Genomic DNA, 20,153 nt, shown 5'->3' on the forward strand with positions numbered 1-20,153 from the left:
TCAACTGTTGCATCGATAAACACTTATAAGGTCCAAAAAGGCTAAACCCATTGGCTATGCCAATGCTTGTTTTCCCAATAGGATCTAAAGCTAAAAAAAACTATCAGAAGTGAGATGTTCTATTGCATCACTACGTTCCACAGCAAAAAAAGAAGAGGAAGCCATGGTGCTGAATAGAGGCAATGTAATGGACTAAGGAGACATTGATTGGTTGTTAGATGTCACGTTTCAATTTGCTACTCCCGATTTTCTTGGGAATTGTAGTTCTTTATGGCATGCCTTTACTTGCTACTTAATGAAGGCACGGGAAAAAGAAGGAGTAGTTTCTGTCCTGTAACTCCAGTTCTGTAGTAGGGGTATCTCTGTTATAGTCATAATCTAGTGAATAGTCCCGCTCATGAGCGTAGACCCCGGAGCAATCAAAAATAATCTCTTAAACTGTCTAAAAATGCAGTCCTGCAAAGACACTTAAGAGAGAATTTAAAGACATATAATGCAGCCTATATCCACAGGCTACACTGTCCAGTACTTCAGCTAGACATTACACCAAAAACCACAACCAGCCCAGCTTGCCAAGTTTTCTTCACAGAGAAAAACTTCCCCTTTTACCAGAAAAGCCTCAGGAATGATAGAGAGGAAGGGGAGGACAGACAAGCCCCATAGGCTGCGAATATGTGGCTCAAAAAGGGATACCGTGCCTTTAAGAAAACTTTCTAGAACTTTCTCAGTATCCCAGAATGCCCTGCAGGTCCCATTTACTTTCAGTTCTTTTTGAAGGCGTATAACACCAGACCTGTAGCATTCCGAACATAAACATTTGTGTCCACCGGGGAGGAGGGCAGGCGCTTATGACTATAACAGAGATACCCCTACTACAGAACTGGAGTTACAGGACAGAAACTACTCCTTCTGGAGTAGGGGATCTCTGTGTATAGTCATAATCTAGTCAATAGAATGGCAAGCCCATCCCCACACAAAAACGGCAGTGGAGAGAAAGAGTACAACACCACTACTGTGCGAACAGATTTCGCAGCGAAGCCTGCCCAACCTGAGCATCTACCCTGGCATCAGAGTCCAGACAGTAATGCTTAGCAAAGGTATGGACCGACTTCCACGTGGCGGCCCTGCAGATTTCTGCAATGGGAACATTACGTAGCAAAGCAGTTGTGGCAGCTTTGCCCCTGGTGGAATGAGCCTTAGGTTTACCCCCCAAGGTCTTATTAGCCTTTAGATAACACAATTGAATACAGGACATAATCCACCTCGAAATGGACTGTTTAGAGGTAGCAAGACCTGTCCTGACTGACCCATAGTTAATAAACAATTGGTCCGACCTACGAATATCCTTGGTTTTATCCAGATAAAATTTCAACACCCTCCTGACATCCAGGGAATGTAAAGACCTTTCCGCTGGAGAAGAAGGATTCTGAAAAAATGTAGACAAAGTTATGGTCTGGTTAACATGGAAATCAGAAATAAACTTGGGAAGAAATTTAGGGTGAGTACGCATAACAACGTAGTAGCATGAAATACAGTATAAGGTTCTTGGCAACACAACGCCTGAATTTCACTCACCCTGCGGGCCGATGTAATGGCCACAAGGAACGCCGACAGGTGCTGCAGCGAAGCCTTATGAATAGGTTCAAAAGGTTCCTTCATCAATCTGGACAGCACCACATTCAAAACCCATGAAGGCGAAGGACGCCGGACAGGAGGAAACACTTTCTTCAAGCCTTCCAAAAAATCTTTGATCACAGGGATCTGGAAGAAGGAGGTTTGTGAAGGGCATTTCCTGTAGGCAGTAAGCGCGGCGAGATGAACCTTAATGGAATGACAGTTAAGGCCAGCCTGAGCCAAATGTAAAAGGTATGGAAGGATGACATCTTCTTTACATGTCGTCGGATCATAGTTCTTGGACTTGCACCAGATGCAAAATCTCTTCCACTTGTACGCATAGAGGTCCTAGTGGAAGGTCTCTTGGCTTCCTTCAGTATGTCCATACAATCTGCGGGGAGATTCAAATGGCCATATTGCACTATCTCAGGAGGCATGCCGCCAAACTCAAAGATGAGAGGTTGGGGTGCACCATCTGCCCCCCCGAACTTCGTGAGAAGGTCCTGCCGGCACTGCAGCCGAATGTGAGGAAGGAGAGACCGGTGAAGCAGGTCCGTAAACCACCACTGCCTGGGCCACTCCAGGGCAATCAAGATCATCCGCACCCTGGACTGGGCTAGTTTGATGAGCACTGCCGGAATCAGGGGAATGGGTGGAAGAGCGTACAGAAAGCTGTTCGACCAGTCGATCCATAGTGCATTCCCTAGCGTTCCCTGCTGGAAGTACCTGGATGCGAAGTTTCGGCATTTGCTGTTTTCGGCGGTGGCGAACAGATCCAAGTCTGGAGGGCCCCACCTGTCGAAGACGTCTCCGAGTACTTCGTCGTTTATGACCCATTCGTGGTTTTCCTGGATCAGCCTGCTCAGTGCATCCGCCTGAACATTCTGCAGCCTGCTCAGTGCGTCCGCCTGAACATTCTGCACACCTGGCAGATGAGTAGCGGTTATCGTCAGTCCTCTGGCAAGAAGCCAGTGCCAGATCGCCTGGCCTCCTGCGACAGGGTGCACGATCTCAAGCCCCCCTGCTTGTTGAGGTAATACATCGTGGTCGTATTGTCCGTCTGTACAAGCAGAGAGTTGGTCTGGAAGGAGGGATGAAAGGCCTTCAGTGCCAAGTTAACCGCTCTGAGTTCCAGGAAATTGATATGATACGTGGACTCCGTCGGGGACCACGTCCCTTGTATCTGTAACTCTCCGGAATGCGCTCCCCAGTCGTGGAGAGAGGCATCCGTTACGATGGCCTGAGTGGGAATGTCCTTGTGGAAGGGAACTCCTTTGAGGAGATTCTCCGCTGAACACCACCATTTCAGAGACTGTAGAGCATGCAGACAGTCGAATCTTGTCGTCACAGTTTCCTCTCCTCTTGTCCCAATGATCCTCCAGACTACCATCCTCCGACTACCATCGGGACATCCTTGGTGCCAAGAGGGACTATCTGGCTAGGAGGATCGAGGCATCTGCGAACTCCTGTAAGGAGATCTTTAATATTGTGAAGGAGTTTACGACCCCCAGCTCCCATCCGCCACCACCAGTTTCGGCGGATGCTTGGGCGTGTGATCTTGCTGGTTTCTTCACAAATAAGATCAAGGATATTCAGGCTACCTTCGTGGAGGGACCGGACGGAAGCAGCGCTGTGAGGGCAGTCCGCAGTCTTCCGCATACATCTGCGGCGGTGCTGTCCGATTTCCCTGCTGTTTCCAGCGATGTCTCCCGGACTCTGCTGGCCAATCTCAAATCCGGTTCGCCACTGGACCCCTGCCCTGCCAAATTTTTGGCCGGGATGGCGGCAGTGGTGAATCCACTGGTCAACTCCATCCTCAATGCCTCCCTGAGGGAGGGTAGGGTCCCCAGTTCTTGGAAAAGAGCAATGGTGATCCCCCTCCTAAACAAACCGGGTCTTGACACCGAGGCTTTGGCGAACTACAGGCCTATCTCGCTTCTACCAGCGCTGGCGAAGATAACGGAAAAACATGCCCACGGTGTCCTGTCGAGCTTTTTGGAAGCTAATAATCTGCTCCATCCATCTCAATCGGGTTTCCGTCCTAATTTTAGTACGGAATCGGCTCTGTTGGAGGTGACTGAGATCATCAGGGAGACCCTGGATGTCGGCGGTAGGGCCATGCTGGTCATGTTAGACCTTTCGGCGGCCTTCGACACCGTCCCCCACAAGGCGCTTTTAGCTAGGCTTTATGACATCGGCCTTAGGGGGACGGTGCTCAGGTGGTTTACTTCTTTTCTTGAAGGCCGCCGCCAGACGGTCTGGGTCTCCCAGAGTTCCGCCGAGATGTCGCCATTGGGAGTTGGGGTTCCACAGGGCTCTGTGTTGAGCCCCACGTTATTTAACATCTTTATGTCCCCTTTGGCGGCCTTGGTGGAGGCTTACGGGGCCCAGATCGTCTCTTATGCCGACGACACGCAACTCCTCTTCACATGCGGGAAAGACCAAGAGTTTGATGGAGAGAGAATCCGGGACTGTCTTGCATTGGTCTTCGACTGGTTCCAGCGGAACAGTCTGAGGGCCAATTCGGGCAAGTCTGAGATTTTATTTTTCGGTTGCGTTGCCGATCCGGAGTGGCAGCATTGGTGGCCGTCCGACATGAACCCTCAGGCACAGTCTTCCTTGGTGGCCAAAAATTTGGGCGTCAGGTTAGACAACCAGCTGTCGCTACGTAGTCATATTCTTGGCCTGGCCGGCACCTGCTACGGAATCCTGAAGATGCTCCGCAAATTTTTGCCCTTGCTGTCTGAGGAGCACAGGAGGATTACTGTGCAGGCTCTTGTCGGTTCAAGGCTAGACTATGCCAATGCTCTCTTTCTTGGCCTCCCTGATTACCTGGTCCAGCGCCTTCAGGTGGTGCAGAACTCTGCTGCCCGGGCGATTTTCGGCCTAGGCAGACGAGCTCGAGCTTCCGGGTTGCTTCAGACGTTGCACTGGCTCCCCATCAGGAAGCGGATCCAGTTTAAAACCCTGACCCTGATGCATAAAGCTTTGCATGGATCAGGGGCCGGATATCTGCAGCGGAGACTGACTTTCTATCATCCAGTCCGTTCTCTTCGCTCGGAATCCCTCTTTAAAGCTGTGGTCCCGCGGGTGAGGAAGGCTCGTGCTGGAGGGCGGTCTTTTAGTTGCAGAGCTCCCCAGCTTTGGAATCTGCTTCCACTCCCGCTCTGCAGCACTGCCAATTTACTCCAGTTTAGGAAGGGCCTGAAGACCTGGCTTTTTAATTCTTAGTCCGTTTTATTGTCTACTGTTTTTATTATTTTTCTCTGTTGTCTTCCGATTTTAGCTGTGTTGTGTTATTCTGAGCTGCTGGTGGAAAGCGTCGGGACACTCTTACCGAGTAGCCGTACGCTATATAAAAACTACATAACATAACATAACATAACATAACACTCCTGCAGCGGTCTCATGTGTAGCCACGCATGTGGTGGGAGGAAGATACAGGAGGCCATCGACCCCAGTAGAGAAGACACCGTCCTCGCTGTCGTAGATGGAGCGGTCATAAGATCCTGAGCCTTCCGAAGGAGTGATAATCGTCTTTCATCCGAAGGAGACACGCTTGCAGACAGCGTATTGATGGATGCTCCCAAGTACTGTAGGCATTGGACCGGAGTCGGGACAGACTTGGACATGTTGATTTGCAACCCCAGCTTGTTCAAGAGAACGGACGTAGTAGTAGTAGTAGTAGTACTTTATTCGATAAAATGTTTTTCATAAAAGTAGACATTCATACAAACATTGGAATTCATCAACCGGTATTAAAGAGTACAAAATACACTCTATGTTTAAAAATATTGCTATATACATTAAAAATATAAAAAGCTAGCAGCATAAAAACATCAAGAGAGGTGCGAATAAAGTGCATATATGGTTTTTGATTAGGACATTTGTTTTAACCTGCGCAAGCGAGTCAGCCATGCACCACCCAGAAATGTTGCCACCCCGCAAACCAGAACTAGCGATGAGGAGTCCGTAGCGAGAACCCTCAGAGCCATCTTGTGACACCTAAGGCCCAGCTCCCTACATATCGGGTTTAACCATGTCTTTCTTGCTCCCCTATATGCTGGGCAAGCAAAAAGAAGGTGAGCCACGGACTCCTTCGGGGCAGCACACCCAGGGCAAGATTTATCTAATGGGTTTGAAGCATTCCACCCTGCCGTGATTTCCTTCACCGGCAGGGTCCCAAACCTGAGTTTTAAGTAAAGTGCTCTATCTAGGGGTTTTTGTATATAGTCAAGGAATGGTTCAAGTTTCCGGACGACTTGAACTCTAGGAACCTCTCTGTTAAGGGTACCCCCATTACCTCTGCGTAAACCCTCCTCCTGCACCCAATCCCAGTAAAGTTTCTTCATTTCATCCTTTGGGGGTGGTGTTTGGGTGGCCCATGCATCATTCAAACCTAGCCTTAGGACCAACTGTCTAAGGCTGTTTAGCCACTTGATCTTGTTACTCGCACTAAATGAGATTATTTCGTCCAAGGCGGCCACATAGTTTAAAAGCTCAGGGGTCAGTCTCAGACGAACCCAATAAAGTAGCGGGCACAGGCGGGCTACGTCTGCTAAGGACTGCCTGCCCATGTCTTGACATAATGGTTTTAACGGGGTGGAGGGGGAAGGGACACCAATTCACGCAGGAACTTGTTATCAGATTTCACCAGGTCAGTTATGTTCTCGAACCCCCACATCTCTACGCCATACAGTGCCGAGGGCAATGCTTGGCCTTCATACATCGAGAGGGCAGGGGCTACAGGTTTGCTCATCGACTCTCGCTGCTCCTGAAGGATCGCTCCAGAGACACGCTTATGATTTAAAAGCATTTTGGTTAGATGGTCCTTCCAATTAATCAGACTATTAACCCTTACCCCCAGATAGTCGAATGAGTCTACCAACTCCAGTGGGGTGCCATTAAGGGAGACATTGTTCTTAAATCTCTTGGAGGGGGAGAAGGCCATAAGCTTTGTCTTAGAGGTATTAATAATAAGATCTCTGTCCACACAGAAGGAGCAAAAACGATCTAGCAACCTTTGAAGGCCGGAAGGTGTTTTCGATATCAGGAGGGTGTCGTCCGCGAAGAGCAGGGTGGGAGTTTTTTCCCCCGCCAGGGATGGCGCGTCGGCTGGGTCCTCCCTCAAATGGTCCACCACCCCATTCACATAGAGGGAGAACAGGGTCGGCGCCATTACACATCCCTGGCGTACTCCTCTCCTCACAGCCACCCTTTCTGTGAGCTGTCCCTGGGAGCCCCATCTGGCCCTTGCGTAATTCCCCTCATGTAATTTCATAATGAAATCCAAGAGAGCAGAGAGGAAACCCATTTTTTGTAATACTTCCCATAACTTAGGGCGTGGCACTAATCAAAGGCTGTTTTTAGATCTATAAACGCCATGTACAGGCTACCCTTCCCGATGGTCACGGTCTTCCAATAAGTAGCAAAGAAGCGGAAGACCTGATCCATCGTGCCCACCTTTTGTCTAAATCCCGCTTGGAGATGGGAGAGGATATTCTCCTCTTCCATCCAGAGCCCGACCCGAGCAATAATAACCCTGCCAACTACTTTCTGGACCACGTCTATCAGACTGATTGGTCTGTAGTTGGCAGGATCATCTCTTGCCCCCTTCTTGTACACAGTTACCACCTCGGCTCCCTTCCAAGAGTCCAGCACTGGATGTCCCCTGGTGATTAGGTTACTGGGTCATTTAACAGAAGGTCCCCAGGGAGCCCATCCGGCCCAGCCGCCTTTCCCGGTGTCAGATGTTTAATGGGCGTTTTTACCTCCATTATGGAGAAGGGGTCTTCGGAGGCTATAACTGCTCCACCGCCATTCTCATTAACTAGTGGTGGAGGACATAACTCTACTCCTCCACAGTACAACTCATAAAAGTGAGAGTACCATTGATGTTCCGTAATGTGGTTCGTGATGGGCTCAGCTCCCCCTTTCCTAGCTTTATTTATTAAGTCCCAGAATAAGGAAGAGTTCTTCAGCTGGGACGCGGATTTAAGATCCTGCCAGTGTTGTTCTTCCCAGTCACGCTTTGCTTGCACTAAGGACCTGGCATAGTCCTTCCTAGCCGCTCTAACTAGTGAAGGATTTTTTACAAGTAAAGCTGCAGTTAGCGCCTTCCTTTTTGTGGTGCATTGAGCCGAGTACCAGGGGTTGCTAGATTTTACCTGGGCGTGATTCTGCCTGCCACAACTGCTATGAATAGTGAAGTATTGGCCCACTTTCTCGATTACGTTCTTATAGACGGATGAGAAGGAAGGGCACGAAGACTTTTAGGGTCAGCTACCAGTTGCTCTAGGTCTATAGTCGTCTTTATTAAATGCTCCCTGATCTTACTCAAAGTCTCTTCCTGGGATTTAACCCTGTTCCATTTCAGTCTACAGTTGGCGTTAAAAGGGGTCACCTCCTTCGTTTGCATTAGAGGAGCTTTATTTCTAACTTCATGTTTAGGACACCACCCTATCTTCATGCAAAGAGGGTTATGATCACTGTCCTGTGATGGAGTTACCACCATGTCAATTAGATCACGCCAGAGCTTTATGTCCAATAAAATATAGTCTATTCTTGATTGGCCATTTAGCCTATTAAATGTATTTGCCCCGTCTGGATCGGAGCTAGTCCTACCATTAAGTGCTCTCAACTTGCATTCCAGGGTCAGGGCATTAATCTGGATTGCCCTTGGCGACCATTTTTTAATTGGTTCTAGCGTCAGTGGTGGTATGCAGTGTTTGGAGTCTTCCTCCTCTATCCCCAGGGGATCTTCCCTACTTAGGGGTTCGAAGGTACAATTAAAGTCACCTCCTACAATGGTTTTAGAGAGAGGATGCTTATTGGCTATTTCTAGCTCCAGAGTGGTTATTGTATCTGACATTTGGGCCCCCGGAGATCCCCTTGCATAAACATTATATAGGTCTATCTTACTATCTTTCTCCTGCCCTTGAATTGAAAGATGCAAGATATCCTCCGAAGCTGATTTATGAACAGTTATTTTCCAGTTTAGTGCAATCTTGATCCAGACATGGAGGCCCCCCGCCGGTCTACCATTCCCTGTACTTATTGCGGGAGTATAAAAAGTGGAGTACCCCGATTTAAATATGGGGAGCAAGCTCCATGTCTCTTGGAACATACAAACGTCAAATCCCTCGATGAAGTTGTTCCAATCGGGTATATCCATCTTTTTGTTTAACCCCGCAATGTTCCAAGAGATCAATTGAATCACCTTCCGGTTTATTACAGGGGTGGCTGATTTATCTCCCGTATTCTTAGTCCTCCCACGTTGAGCAGGGGCTACACTGTCTGCACCACATCTTGTTTGGTCCCTAGGGGTGGAATTCATATCATTTCCTATCACTTCCCCTCCTGGCAAACCTTGACCACTACACTTTTGGGGTAAGGGTCTCTGCCACGCCGGGCGTCAATCGACCTGCTCCAACACGCTATACCTGTTACTCTGTTGGAAGTGAGAGAATGGAGGATAGTACGGTCGGGACACCTCCCATGGTGGTATGTTGTGTCCAAATTTCGGTGGCACAGTACTCATGGGCTCTTCTGGAAAAACACTTTTGGTTTTACCGAGTCTCCAGTGATGAGTTGGGTAAAAGAATGATAAGTGCAGAGGGACAATCTGCATGGGTACCCAGGATGGTGACCTGCTACAAATGTATTCCACTGCTCTAGGGCTCCTAAAATTAATCACTACGCAGTTTCCCGCGATAGTTTTGGGCCCTGACCCTATCCAATCTACCCTTCTTACACCCAATATTTCGCCAGAGACATTAGGGGGGGTGGGCCTATTTAAATTAAGCCATTGAATACACTTATTTTTTAATTCGGTGTAATCCTCACTTTTCCCCTGGCTTAATGGGGGGACCCCAACCAGAACCACGACGTATGGTAGAGACTCTTCCGGATGTTCTAGATTAGGCAGAGCTAGGATGTCTCTTTTGGGTCTTATTTGGTGATTTAGAGGAGCTGTGCTGTTTTCCCTAGCTCCCCTCGGTGTAATGCTTGACCCCGCCACTGTCGCCCCATCCCTGGACAAAGATAGCCCAGGATCCTGGGTAGATGATGCGCTACCTTGGGCCAGAGCAACTTGTACATTTTTATCACCTGCTAGAGTTTTAGGGTCAGGGATAGCTGTGGGCGCAGTAGATAGAATTCCCTGAAGGCCTACGCGGCTGTGGTCTCCCTCCCCCTGCATTGTTGATCATAGAGATCAATCTTTCAAGTCTAGATGTTAGTGGTTTGCAGTAGGAACTAATAATCTGATCAATACAAGCTTCTAAGTCAGATATGAGATGTGTGGCCCAAACCGGGGTCCCTACATTATGCAAGGGGGGGTCTATGTGGGTAAGTTCGGCCTCCGCTACAGATTGGTGTCTTTTAACTAATTTCATATATTTACACTTCTTACTCCTCAGCCGCGGTTTGTAAGTTTTCCTGGCCGCAAGTTTCGGACGGGACTCGGGAGCCACTGGGGTTACACTTACATCTTGTACAATTTGCGCACAGGGTAACCCTGCAAACGAGCACACGATAGAGGAACTAAAATCGGGGGGGGGGGGGGGTTGTTGGTACAGGGAGAGAAATCCCCGTCAACCTGGGGAGGGGAAATAGCAGGAGTTATAGACATTCGCCTCTCTGTATTCTCGATTACAGAGGCCACCACTCCAATGGTCTTCTGTAGCATTTTATCGATGGCAGTAAGACTTGGGAGGGGTTGTACTGCGGCGGCCTGGAGCCTAGTCATGCGACGAGAAGAGGTGGGCTTAGACATTTTACTCGTATCATACATGTTTGCTAATGTGGCGCTTGCTCCCACCCAGTAGTACAGCCAAAAACAGTACCCCATTATGACAAGACTAAAATCTTAAGAATTCTGCCGAGAAGGGCAGGTTGGCCACCCTCTGCTGGGCTTCAGGCTTCAGTGACGTCAATCTGAGCCAAGCGTGGCGCCTCTGATTAACTCCATGGCAGTACCCGTGGAACTTCTGGTGTTTCTGTGCAATGGGCACGTGGAAGTATGCATCTTGCAGTTCTATTGAGCACAGCCAGTCTCCCCTTTGCAGTTGAGGGTAAATCTGGTGTAAGGACAGCATGCGAAACTTTTCTCTGCGAATCCACTTGTTTGCTTGTCCCAAATCCAGAATAGGCCTGAACTCGTTCTTGTCCTTTTTGCGGACTAGAAAGAACAGTGAGTACAGACCTCTTCCCCTTTGGGACAGAGGGACGTCTTCTATCGCCCTTTTCCTTAACAGGGTATCGGCCTCCGCCTGGAGCTCGCGCAGCTGAGACTGCGAGCAAACCGGTGGTATTGCTGGAGGCGGGCTGATGAACCGAAGACTGTATCCATTGCAAACAATATTCAGCACCCACTTGTCCTGAGTAATTTTTCTCCACTCTGCCAGAAAATATTGAACGCTTCCCTCCACCAGAGCGGGTAACGGATGACGGGGAAGTAATCGCTCAGGGCCTAGACCCGGCCGGGCCTTTGGTCGCGGCGGCAGACTGCTGTCCACCCCTGCCCCTCTGACGTTTCTGTAAGGGCTTTCTCTGGAGCTGTTGCTGCTGTCCAGACTGTTGACCTCGCCCTCTGCCCTGCGCCCCGTACCGTCTCTGGAACGGGCGGTAGGTCTTTTTCTGGTCCTTGGGCTTCTCCAAACCCACAGCCGTTAGAATCTCGGCCTCCGCCTTCATGCGGGCCATCTCATCGTCGGCGTGTTTCCCGAACAGGGTCTCGCCCGAGAAGGGCAGGTTGGCCACCCTCTGCTGGGCTTCAGGCTTCAGTGACGTCAATCTGAGCCAAGCGTGGCGCCTCTGATTAACTCCATGGCAGTACCCGTGGGCTGCCAGGAGCGACGAGTCTGCACCTGCGCTGATCAGCTGGTTGGACACCAGCAATCCCTCATTCAGGATCTCCATGAAATCCTCCTTCTTTTCCCGTGGGAGGAGGTCGGCGAACTGCTGGAGGGACTCCCACAGTGCCCGATCATAGCGCCCCAAAAGTGCCGAAGCACTGGCAGCCTTCATAGAGGTAGCGGTCGTCCCGCACACCTTCCTGCCCGCTGAATCCTACCAGCGACTCTCCTTGTCCGGAGGCACATTGGAGGACGGGGTGGTGGCGTGTTGCTTCCTCGCACCGGTCACAATTACGGAATCAGGGGTTGGATCCAATCGGAAGAAAGCCGGGTCCACCTCAGGAGCTTTGTACTTCTTTAGTAGCCTGGAGGGGGCTGCTTTTGTCACCGCCGGAGTGAGGAAGAGCTCCAAAAGAAGAGCTTCTTCGGTGTCAGGAAGTGCCAGACTATCTTCACTCCTGGCTCCTTAATCTTACCTCCTCCTTTAGGAATGTTACTGCTTGATGAACCGCATAATTGGATTTCCACTCATTTTCCCCAGCCCTTATGAGGTCTCCCACTTGCAGATTGTACAGGAGAACATGCAAGCAACACACCTTTCCCCCTACCTCTCACTGAAAGACAAATAGTACTTTTTGTGAAAGTAGTGATGGAAAAAAACTGTGGATGCACATGCACTGTTTGTTTCTCTTTGTGTAACCTAAGGTATAAAGGACATTTTTTCTAGCTTTGAAGTTTAAAGTACAGCTGTTCAAACAGTTGATCTGTTCTAGTGCTGCTGCTGATTGCTATTAAATATCCTCACTTTCTCTGCCTTCCGTGATGCCATCCCGGCCTGTTCAGCTGTTATTATAACATTTTGGCTATCAACAACCCATTGAATCAGAAGAGGGAATTCGTGGCATAGACCCAGTAGTTGGCAATTCTCGCCCATACACTGTTTCCTTGGGAAGTACGTAGTAGCCATCATATCTTTCAGAAGCCAGAAGTAAATATCTTCCTGGAGAAAGGAGAATAATTGTCCCTGTCGCCCTAAGGAGGAACAACCAGTTTCCCAATCAGAGGATACAGCGTTGGCAGACAGTGGTACAGGTGAACCTTAACATGCTCTCATAGGGATAAAGGGGTGGTCTGAGAGTCACACATATAGGAATCGAGCCACTTCTCCCAGGCCGAAGAACAGATGTTTTGGCAATTTGCCGAGCAGCCTCCAACCATGCTACGATCAATCTTTAGAAAAAGTTATAAAGGATGTTGTTTTGTTCCTTACTGCCCTCCATGAACAGTGGACATGTGTTCCTGTCACCCACTGACTGAACCTGCCCCCAAACGTAAAGGCCTGCATCTGAGAGGACAAAGGCATACAATACCAAGGCCAACTAAGTAACGCAAGACGCAGTGCTATGTCTAAATGGATGATTATCCATCACAGGTGAGCCTTGACAGTCAAGATTATTTACAACAAGGGGTGGTGATGGACAGAGTCTCTGAATTAAGCAGAGTACTCTCACCCAGTCAAGAGATCAGGGGTGGATCCAACACCGTTTTTTAGCTCATTGCACCATCCCAGTTTCAGAACCTGGCTGTATGCAAATTAGTCTGTCCCTGGCCCAGTGCATCATGGGAACAGGGCAGACCAGACTACAAAAGCCAATTCTTACACTGGGAAGGAAACAAGCTTCCGGGGACCGGTTTCTGCCATTTCAGGCGTCTTCGGCCCGGCTTGCTTGAATCCTGATGGTGCAATGAGCAAGGGACTCACATCTGAGTATACCCTTCCACGCTTAGGGTGGACAAAATTATTTACAACAAGGGGTGGTGATGGACAGAGTCTCTGAATTAAGCAGAGTACTCTCACCCAGTCAAGAGATCAGGGGTGGATCCAACACCGTTTTTTAGCTCATTGCACCATCCCAGTTTCAGAACCTGGCTGTATGCAAATTAGTCTGTCCCTGGCCCAGTGCATCATGGGAACAGGGCAGACCAGACTACAAAAGCCAATTCTTACACTGGGAAGGAAACAAGCTTCCGGGGACCGGTTTCTGCCATTTCAGGCGTCTTCGGCCCGGCTTGCTTGAATCCTGATGGTGCAATGAGCAAGGGACTCACATCTGAGTATACCCTTCCACGCTTAGGGTGGACAAAATTATTTACAACAAGGGGTGGTGATGGACAGAGTCTCTGAATTAAGCAGAGTACTCTCACCCAGTCAAGAGATCAGGGGTGGATCCAACACCGTTTTTTAGCTCATTGCACCATCCCAGTTTCAGAACCTGGCTGTATGCAAATTAGTCTGTCCCTGGCCCAGTGCATCATGGGAACAGGGCAGACCAGACTACAAAAGCCAATTCTTACACTGGGAAGGAAACAAGCTTCCGGGGACCGGTTTCTGCCATTTCAGGCGTCTTCGGCCCGGCTTGCTTGAATCCTGATGGTGCAATGAGCAAGGGACTCACATCTGAGTATACCCTTCCACGCTTAGGGTGGACAAAATTATTTACAACAAGGGGTGGTGATGGACAGAGTCTCTGAATTGAGCAGAGTACTCTCACCCAGTCAAGAGATCAGGGGTGGATCCAACACCGTTTTTTAGCTCATTGCACCATCCCAGTTTCAGAACCTGGCTGTATGCAAATTAGTCTGTCCCTGGCCCAGTGCATCATGGGAACAGGGCAGACCAGACTACAAAAGCCAATTCTTACACTGGGAAGGAAACAAGCTTCCGGGGACCGGTTTCTGCCATTTCAGGCGTCTTCGGCCCGGCTTGCTTGAATCCTGATGGTGCAATGAGCAAGGGACTCACATCTGAGTATACCCTTCCACGCTTAGGGTGGACAAAATTATTTACAACAAGGGGTGGTGATGGACAGAGTCTCTGAATTAAGCAGAGTACTCTCACCCAGTCAAGAGATCAGGGGTGGATCCAACACCGTTTTTTAGCTCATTGCACCATCCCAGTTTCAGAACCTGGCTGTATGCAAATTAGTCTGTCCCTGGCCCAGTGCATCATGGGAACAGGGCAGACCAGACTACAAAAGCCAATTCTTACACTGGGAAGGAAACAAGCTTCCGGGGACCGGTTTCTGCCATTTCAGGCGTCTTCGGCCCGGCTTGCTTGAATCCTGATGGTGCAATGAGCAAGGGACTCACATCTGAGTATACCCTTCCACGCTTAGGGTGGACAAAATTATTTACAACAAGGGGTGGTGATGGACAGACTCTCTGAATTAAGCAGAGTACTCTCACCCAGTCAAGAGATCAGGGGTGGATCCAACACCGTTTTTTAGCTCATTGCACCATCCCAGTTTCAGAACCTGGCTGTATGCAAATTAGTCTGTCCCTGGCCCAGTGCATCATGGGAACAGGGCAGACCAGACTACAAAAGCCAATTCTTACACTGGGAAGGAAACAAGCTTCCGGGGACCGGTTTCTGCCATTTCAGGCGTCTTCGGCCCGGCTTGCTTGAATCCTGATGGTGCAATGAGCAAGGGACTCACATCTGAGTATACCCTTCCACGCTTAGGGTGGACAAAATTATTTACAACAAGGGGTGGTGATGGACAGAGTCTCTGAATTAAGCAGAGTACTCTCACCCAGTCAAGAGATCAGGGGTGGATCCAACACCGTTTTTTAGCTCATTGCACCATCCCAGTTTCAGAACCTGGCTGTATGCAAATTAGTCTGTCCCTGGCCCAGTGCATCATGGGAACAGGGCAGACCAGACTACAAAAGCCAATTCTTACACTGGGAAGGAAACAAGCTTCCGGGGACCGGTTTCTGCCATTTCAGGCGTCTTCGGCCCGGCTTGCTTGAATCCTGATGGTGCAATGAGCAAGGGACTCACATCTGAGTATACCCTTCCACGCTTAGGGTGGACAAAATTATTTACAACAAGGGGTGGTGATGGACAGAGTCTCTGAATTAAGCAGAGTACTCTCACCCAGTCAAGAGATCAGGGGTGGATCCAACACCGTTTTTTAGCTCATTGCACCATCCCAGTTTCAGAACCTGGCTGTATGCAAATTAGTCTGTCCCTGGCCCAGTGCATCATGGGAACAGGGCAGACCAGACTACAAAAGCCAATTCTTACACTGGGAAGGAAACAAGCTTCCGGGGACCGGTTTCTGCCATTTCAGGCGTCTTCGGCCCGGCTTGCTTGAATCCTGATGGTGCAATGAGCAAGGGACTCACATCTGAGTATACCCTTCCACGCTTGACAGTCAAGAAGCATAGACTGTGCTTTCAGTTCCATGACAGATGACAAATCTACCATATTGGAACCTAGTCTATTTTTTGTTGATCTGACGATGCCTAAACTTCATTTTGAAGGCTGCTTTAAAAGTGAAGTAGTGTATCTGGGGATGTGACATGGCACCATCCTTCCGACATTGGGAAGAGGGTATGATACGCTGTAAAATCATTAAAAAAGAGGTAGAGGCTGTGAGAATAAATATGGGAAGATTTGGGAGACCTGGCACAAAGGGGTTATAGCGGATTAGGTGATTTAATACCAGTTTAGGAACTGAAGCTAAGCAAACGCAGAGGGGGAGATAGGGGAACGCCCTGGGAGAAGATCCTACCACCGTACAAGTCAGAGGCCACCAAAGTCATCTGCGGCGTACCCCAAGGATCCTCGCTGAGCCCAACCCTCTTCAACGTCTACATGAGCCCCCTCGCGGCCATCGCACGCCAACACAACCTGAACATCATCTCCTACGCCGACGACACCCAGCTGATCCTCTCCCTGACCAACGACCCCGCCACCGCCAGAGCCAACCTGCACGAAGGGATGAGAGACGTAGCCGAATGGATGACGACCAGCCGCCTGAAACTGAACTCAGACAAGACGGAGGTCCTCATCCTGGGCTCCACGCCCTCCGCCTGGGACGACTCCTGGTGGCCCCCCGCCCTGGGCACCGCACCCAAACCGACAGACCACGCACGGAACCTGGGCTTCATCCTGGACTCCTCCCTCTCCATGACCAGACAAGTCAACGCCGTCTCCTCGTCATGCTTCAACATCCTGCGCATGCTACGTAAGATCTTCCGGTGGATCCCCACCGAGACGAGGAAGACGGTCACCCAAGCCCTCGTCACCAGCCGACTGGACTACGGCAACGCCCTCTACGCCGGAACCACGGCCAAACTCCAGAAGAGACTCCAGCGGATCCAGAACGCCTCGGCGAGACTCATCCTCGACATCCCCCGACGCAGCCACATCACCGGACACCTGAGAGATCTACACTGGCTCCCGGTCAACAAGAGAATCACCTTCCGGCTCCTCACCCACGCGCACAAAGCCCTACACGACCAAGGCCCGAGCTACCTCAACAACCGGATCAGCTTCTACACTCCCAAGCGCCTCCTCAGATCAACCAACCTCGCCCTCGCCGCCGTCCCCCGCATCCGAAGAGCGACAACAGGAGGAAGATCCTTCTCCTACCTGGCAGCCAAGACCTGGAACTCACTTCCGACCAATCTGCGCCTGACCCAAGACCACCTCTCCTTCAGGAAGAAGCTCAAGACCTGGCTGTTCGAGCAGTAGCGGCACCCCCCCCCCTCCCAGCGCCTTGAGACCCTACGGGTGAGTAGTGCGCTCTACAAATGACCTGATTGATTGATTGATTGATCTATACAGCTAGACCTGAGGAGTAAAGACCAAATTCAAGAAAAAAAGGAAGATGAGAGGGAGGGGGTAGGATGTACTTGCACTGTTTTGAACGAATAATGCTTTGCGGATGTCAGATTGTGGTGTATTCATGTTACTGATTTGTTTTGCATTAAAATAATTTAAAACATGTTTTTAAAAAAGGGAAGTAGTGCAAATAGTACAATAACATTTGTTTACCAAACAATCACAAGCCTCTTCATTTCCATCACTGATGGAGAGTCATGTAACTGTATGGCAGGAGAATAGAGTGCACTGTCTATGACGGTATGGTATGGTGGAGTACATTTGACACTGCTGAGAGTAAAAAAAGGTTGACTTTAGTTAGTACTCACTTTGCGGTGACAAGCTGCGCTCTATAAAAACCTATGACATTGACATTGACATTGACTCACTTTGACTAAAGTAACAAAATCTTTTCATTGCAAGCAAAAAAATGTTATACTAACCCATGGTTGTGCTGATGCTTAACCTCATACTGTCTTCAGGGCCCAAGAAAGAAGCATCATCCTCATTTTTTATGTGAACCGAAACAACCTCATCTGCAACACACAAAGATATCCAGTGCGTTATAACATAAGAAATGAATCACAAGAAATAAATATGTAACTGACCTTGTAGGCATATCGTCATGGCATGTAGTGCCGTAGATTCACATACTCTTGCCATTTGGTGTGGTGCTGGGACGTTTGCAACTTGATTTTCTTTGAGGAAGGCTTTAGAGTCACAAGGTGTGGTGACACCTTCTTTAATTGTTAACGCTCATGGGCCTCAGCTTTGTTATTAGACTGTTTTCCGCACAGTGGGGAGCATAAAGAGGGAGCGTTAGGACAGGAAAGTGTGATGACCATGCAAGAAGTTATTTCCAAGAGATTAAGTAAAAGAAAGGTACATATGCAACAACCAAACACTTCCAGTTATATGGGTGGGCACATGTACATTTACTGTACTACACGCTATGAACAGATACTTGCAAGATAGGTAACATTCTGTAACATAGGGTAGTACTGCTTTTTAGTCTTTGTAGAATATGCTTATCTACTGCCACACGTGCTACAGATGGAGTAGATTACCTAAGTGGTGGCTAGTTGGAGAATGCGACAGAAGGCTGAAACAGAGTTCTTAGGATAGCCTGGCCGACTTGCTTGTTCGCATGCTAGAACATCCACACAGTAGTGTTTGGTGAACGTGTGTGTATTGGACCACGTAGCTGCTTCACAAATGTCAGCTATGGGTATATTTCCAAGGAAAGACAGATTGGCTCATTTTTGGTGAGTGAAATGAGTTCTGGGCGGAAAATTCCTTCAACATTTATTTATCAGTTTGAATACATTTGATGATCCATCTAGCTATGCCCGCCTTTAAAACAGCATGACCTTTGTGTGGCTTGCTGAAAGCAACAAAATGTAGTTGAGTTTTGAGAAAGGGCTCTGTCCTATAAAGGTAATATAGGAGGGCACGCTTGACATCAAAGGTGTGATGGGCTGTCTCTGCCACAGAGTCTGGCTGCGGAAGAGGACTGGGAGCTCAATGGATTGACTGAGATGGAATGGGGGTGCCAGTTTTGGAAGGAATTTAGGGTTGGGTCTAAGGACAATTCTGTCTTTATGGATGTGAAAGAAAGATTCTTCTAGGTTGAGGGCTTGTAATTTGCTAACACGCCTTAAACACAGGAAAATTACGTGAAAAACAATCTTCGAGGGACATAATTGTAATGGGCACAAATGTAGAGGTTTAAAAGGAGGACGATGAGCCTGGTAAGGACAATGTTAAGGTTCCAGACAGGGGCAGGAGGCACCCTGGGGAGAATAACTCATTTGAGTCCTTTCTTGACAGCTTTGATGACAGGGATTCTGAATAAAGGATGGTGTTTTTTATTTGCAAGCAACACTTAGTGAAGGTATATGGTTGTATGGTTGAGGCCTGATTTTTGTAGAATAAGGAGGTAGCAGCCAATGTCCTAAACTATAGTTTTAAGGGGGTCTATGTGCTTAGGATGCAGTAATGAACAAATTTCTTCCACTTGGGAACATAGCAGGCTGCGTAGTGGGTCTGCATGCTTCTTTCAGGATAGACCTGCACTCTTGAGGGAGGTTAAGATAGGACCTCTGAATCCAGATTGCTAGAATAAGGTGCCTGGCATTGGGGGTGCCTGATTGTGCAGTGGTTCTGCGCCTTGCCTGATGGGGAGTTTTTCATCGGGAACCATTGACATCTCCAGAAGGGTTGAGAACCATGGTTGTCTAAGCCATGTGGGAGCTACCAGGATGAGAGTGAGTGATGTTTGCCAAGCTGCAGGTCCATGTACGGAAGTGGGAGAGGAAGAAAAGCATAGGCCAGTATCCCTGACCAGTTCAAAGATAGAGCATTGCCCAAGCCTTATAGGTCTGAGAACCTGGATGCGCAGCTTTGGCATTTTGCGTTTTGGGCGGTGGCAAAGAGATCGATTTCTGGAAAACCCTACTGGGAGAAGTACAGGAGTAGGACTTGTGAGTGGAGTTCCCACTTGTGGACTTGTTGCTGAACCCTCCTGCGTAGATCTGCAAATTGTTGTCCACTCTCAGAAGGTACTGCACCAGCAGGTGTATTTGGTGGTGTAGCGTCCAATGGCAAATGCTTTGTGCTAACGCTGACAGTTATGATGAGTGTGTTCTGCCTTGATTTAAAGATACTACATGGCGGCCATGTTGTCTGTTTTAACAGCACCACTTTGTGTTGAACCTGGTGAAAAAATGTCTTGAGAGCTAGATGGATGTGCAGGAGCTTAAGGGATTTTATGTGGAGCCCCTTTGTTGTGGCACCCACATACCCTGAACAGTCTGTTGCTAAACAAATGCTCCTCACTCTGAGGAGGAAGCGTCCATGGTAATTGCAACGGCTGAACAGGGTCTATAAAGGGCTGGCCCTGCAACATATTGTTGCTGTTCCACCACTGCAGAGTGATGGGTTCTCGCCTGTATCAACACTAGATACTCCCAGTGACCCTCCGCTTGTGACCACGCTGTTGACAGGCA

General features: G+C 49.0%; 1 protein-coding gene across 3 annotated transcripts in view; it reads right to left on the bottom strand.

Moving 5' to 3' along the window:
- LOC144791728 (uncharacterized) overlaps nt 1–20,153 on the bottom strand; it is a 175,009-nt gene that overhangs the window by 80,270 nt on the left and 74,586 nt on the right. For all 3 annotated transcript variants that reach the window (XR_013602455.1, XM_078666496.1, XM_078666495.1), the window contains one exon: nt 17,589–17,681. Coding sequence is in view for 2 of the 3 variants with exons in the window: in XM_078666496.1 (XP_078522622.1) it covers nt 17,589–17,681 (93 nt within the window). In the remaining variant the exon portion in view is untranslated. The remainder of the gene's footprint in view (nt 1–17,588; nt 17,682–20,153) is intronic.

Source organism: Lissotriton helveticus, chromosome 11, assembly GCF_964261635.1.
Source record: "Lissotriton helveticus chromosome 11, aLisHel1.1, whole genome shotgun sequence".
Classification (NCBI taxonomy): Eukaryota; Metazoa; Chordata; class Amphibia; order Caudata; family Salamandridae; genus Lissotriton; species Lissotriton helveticus.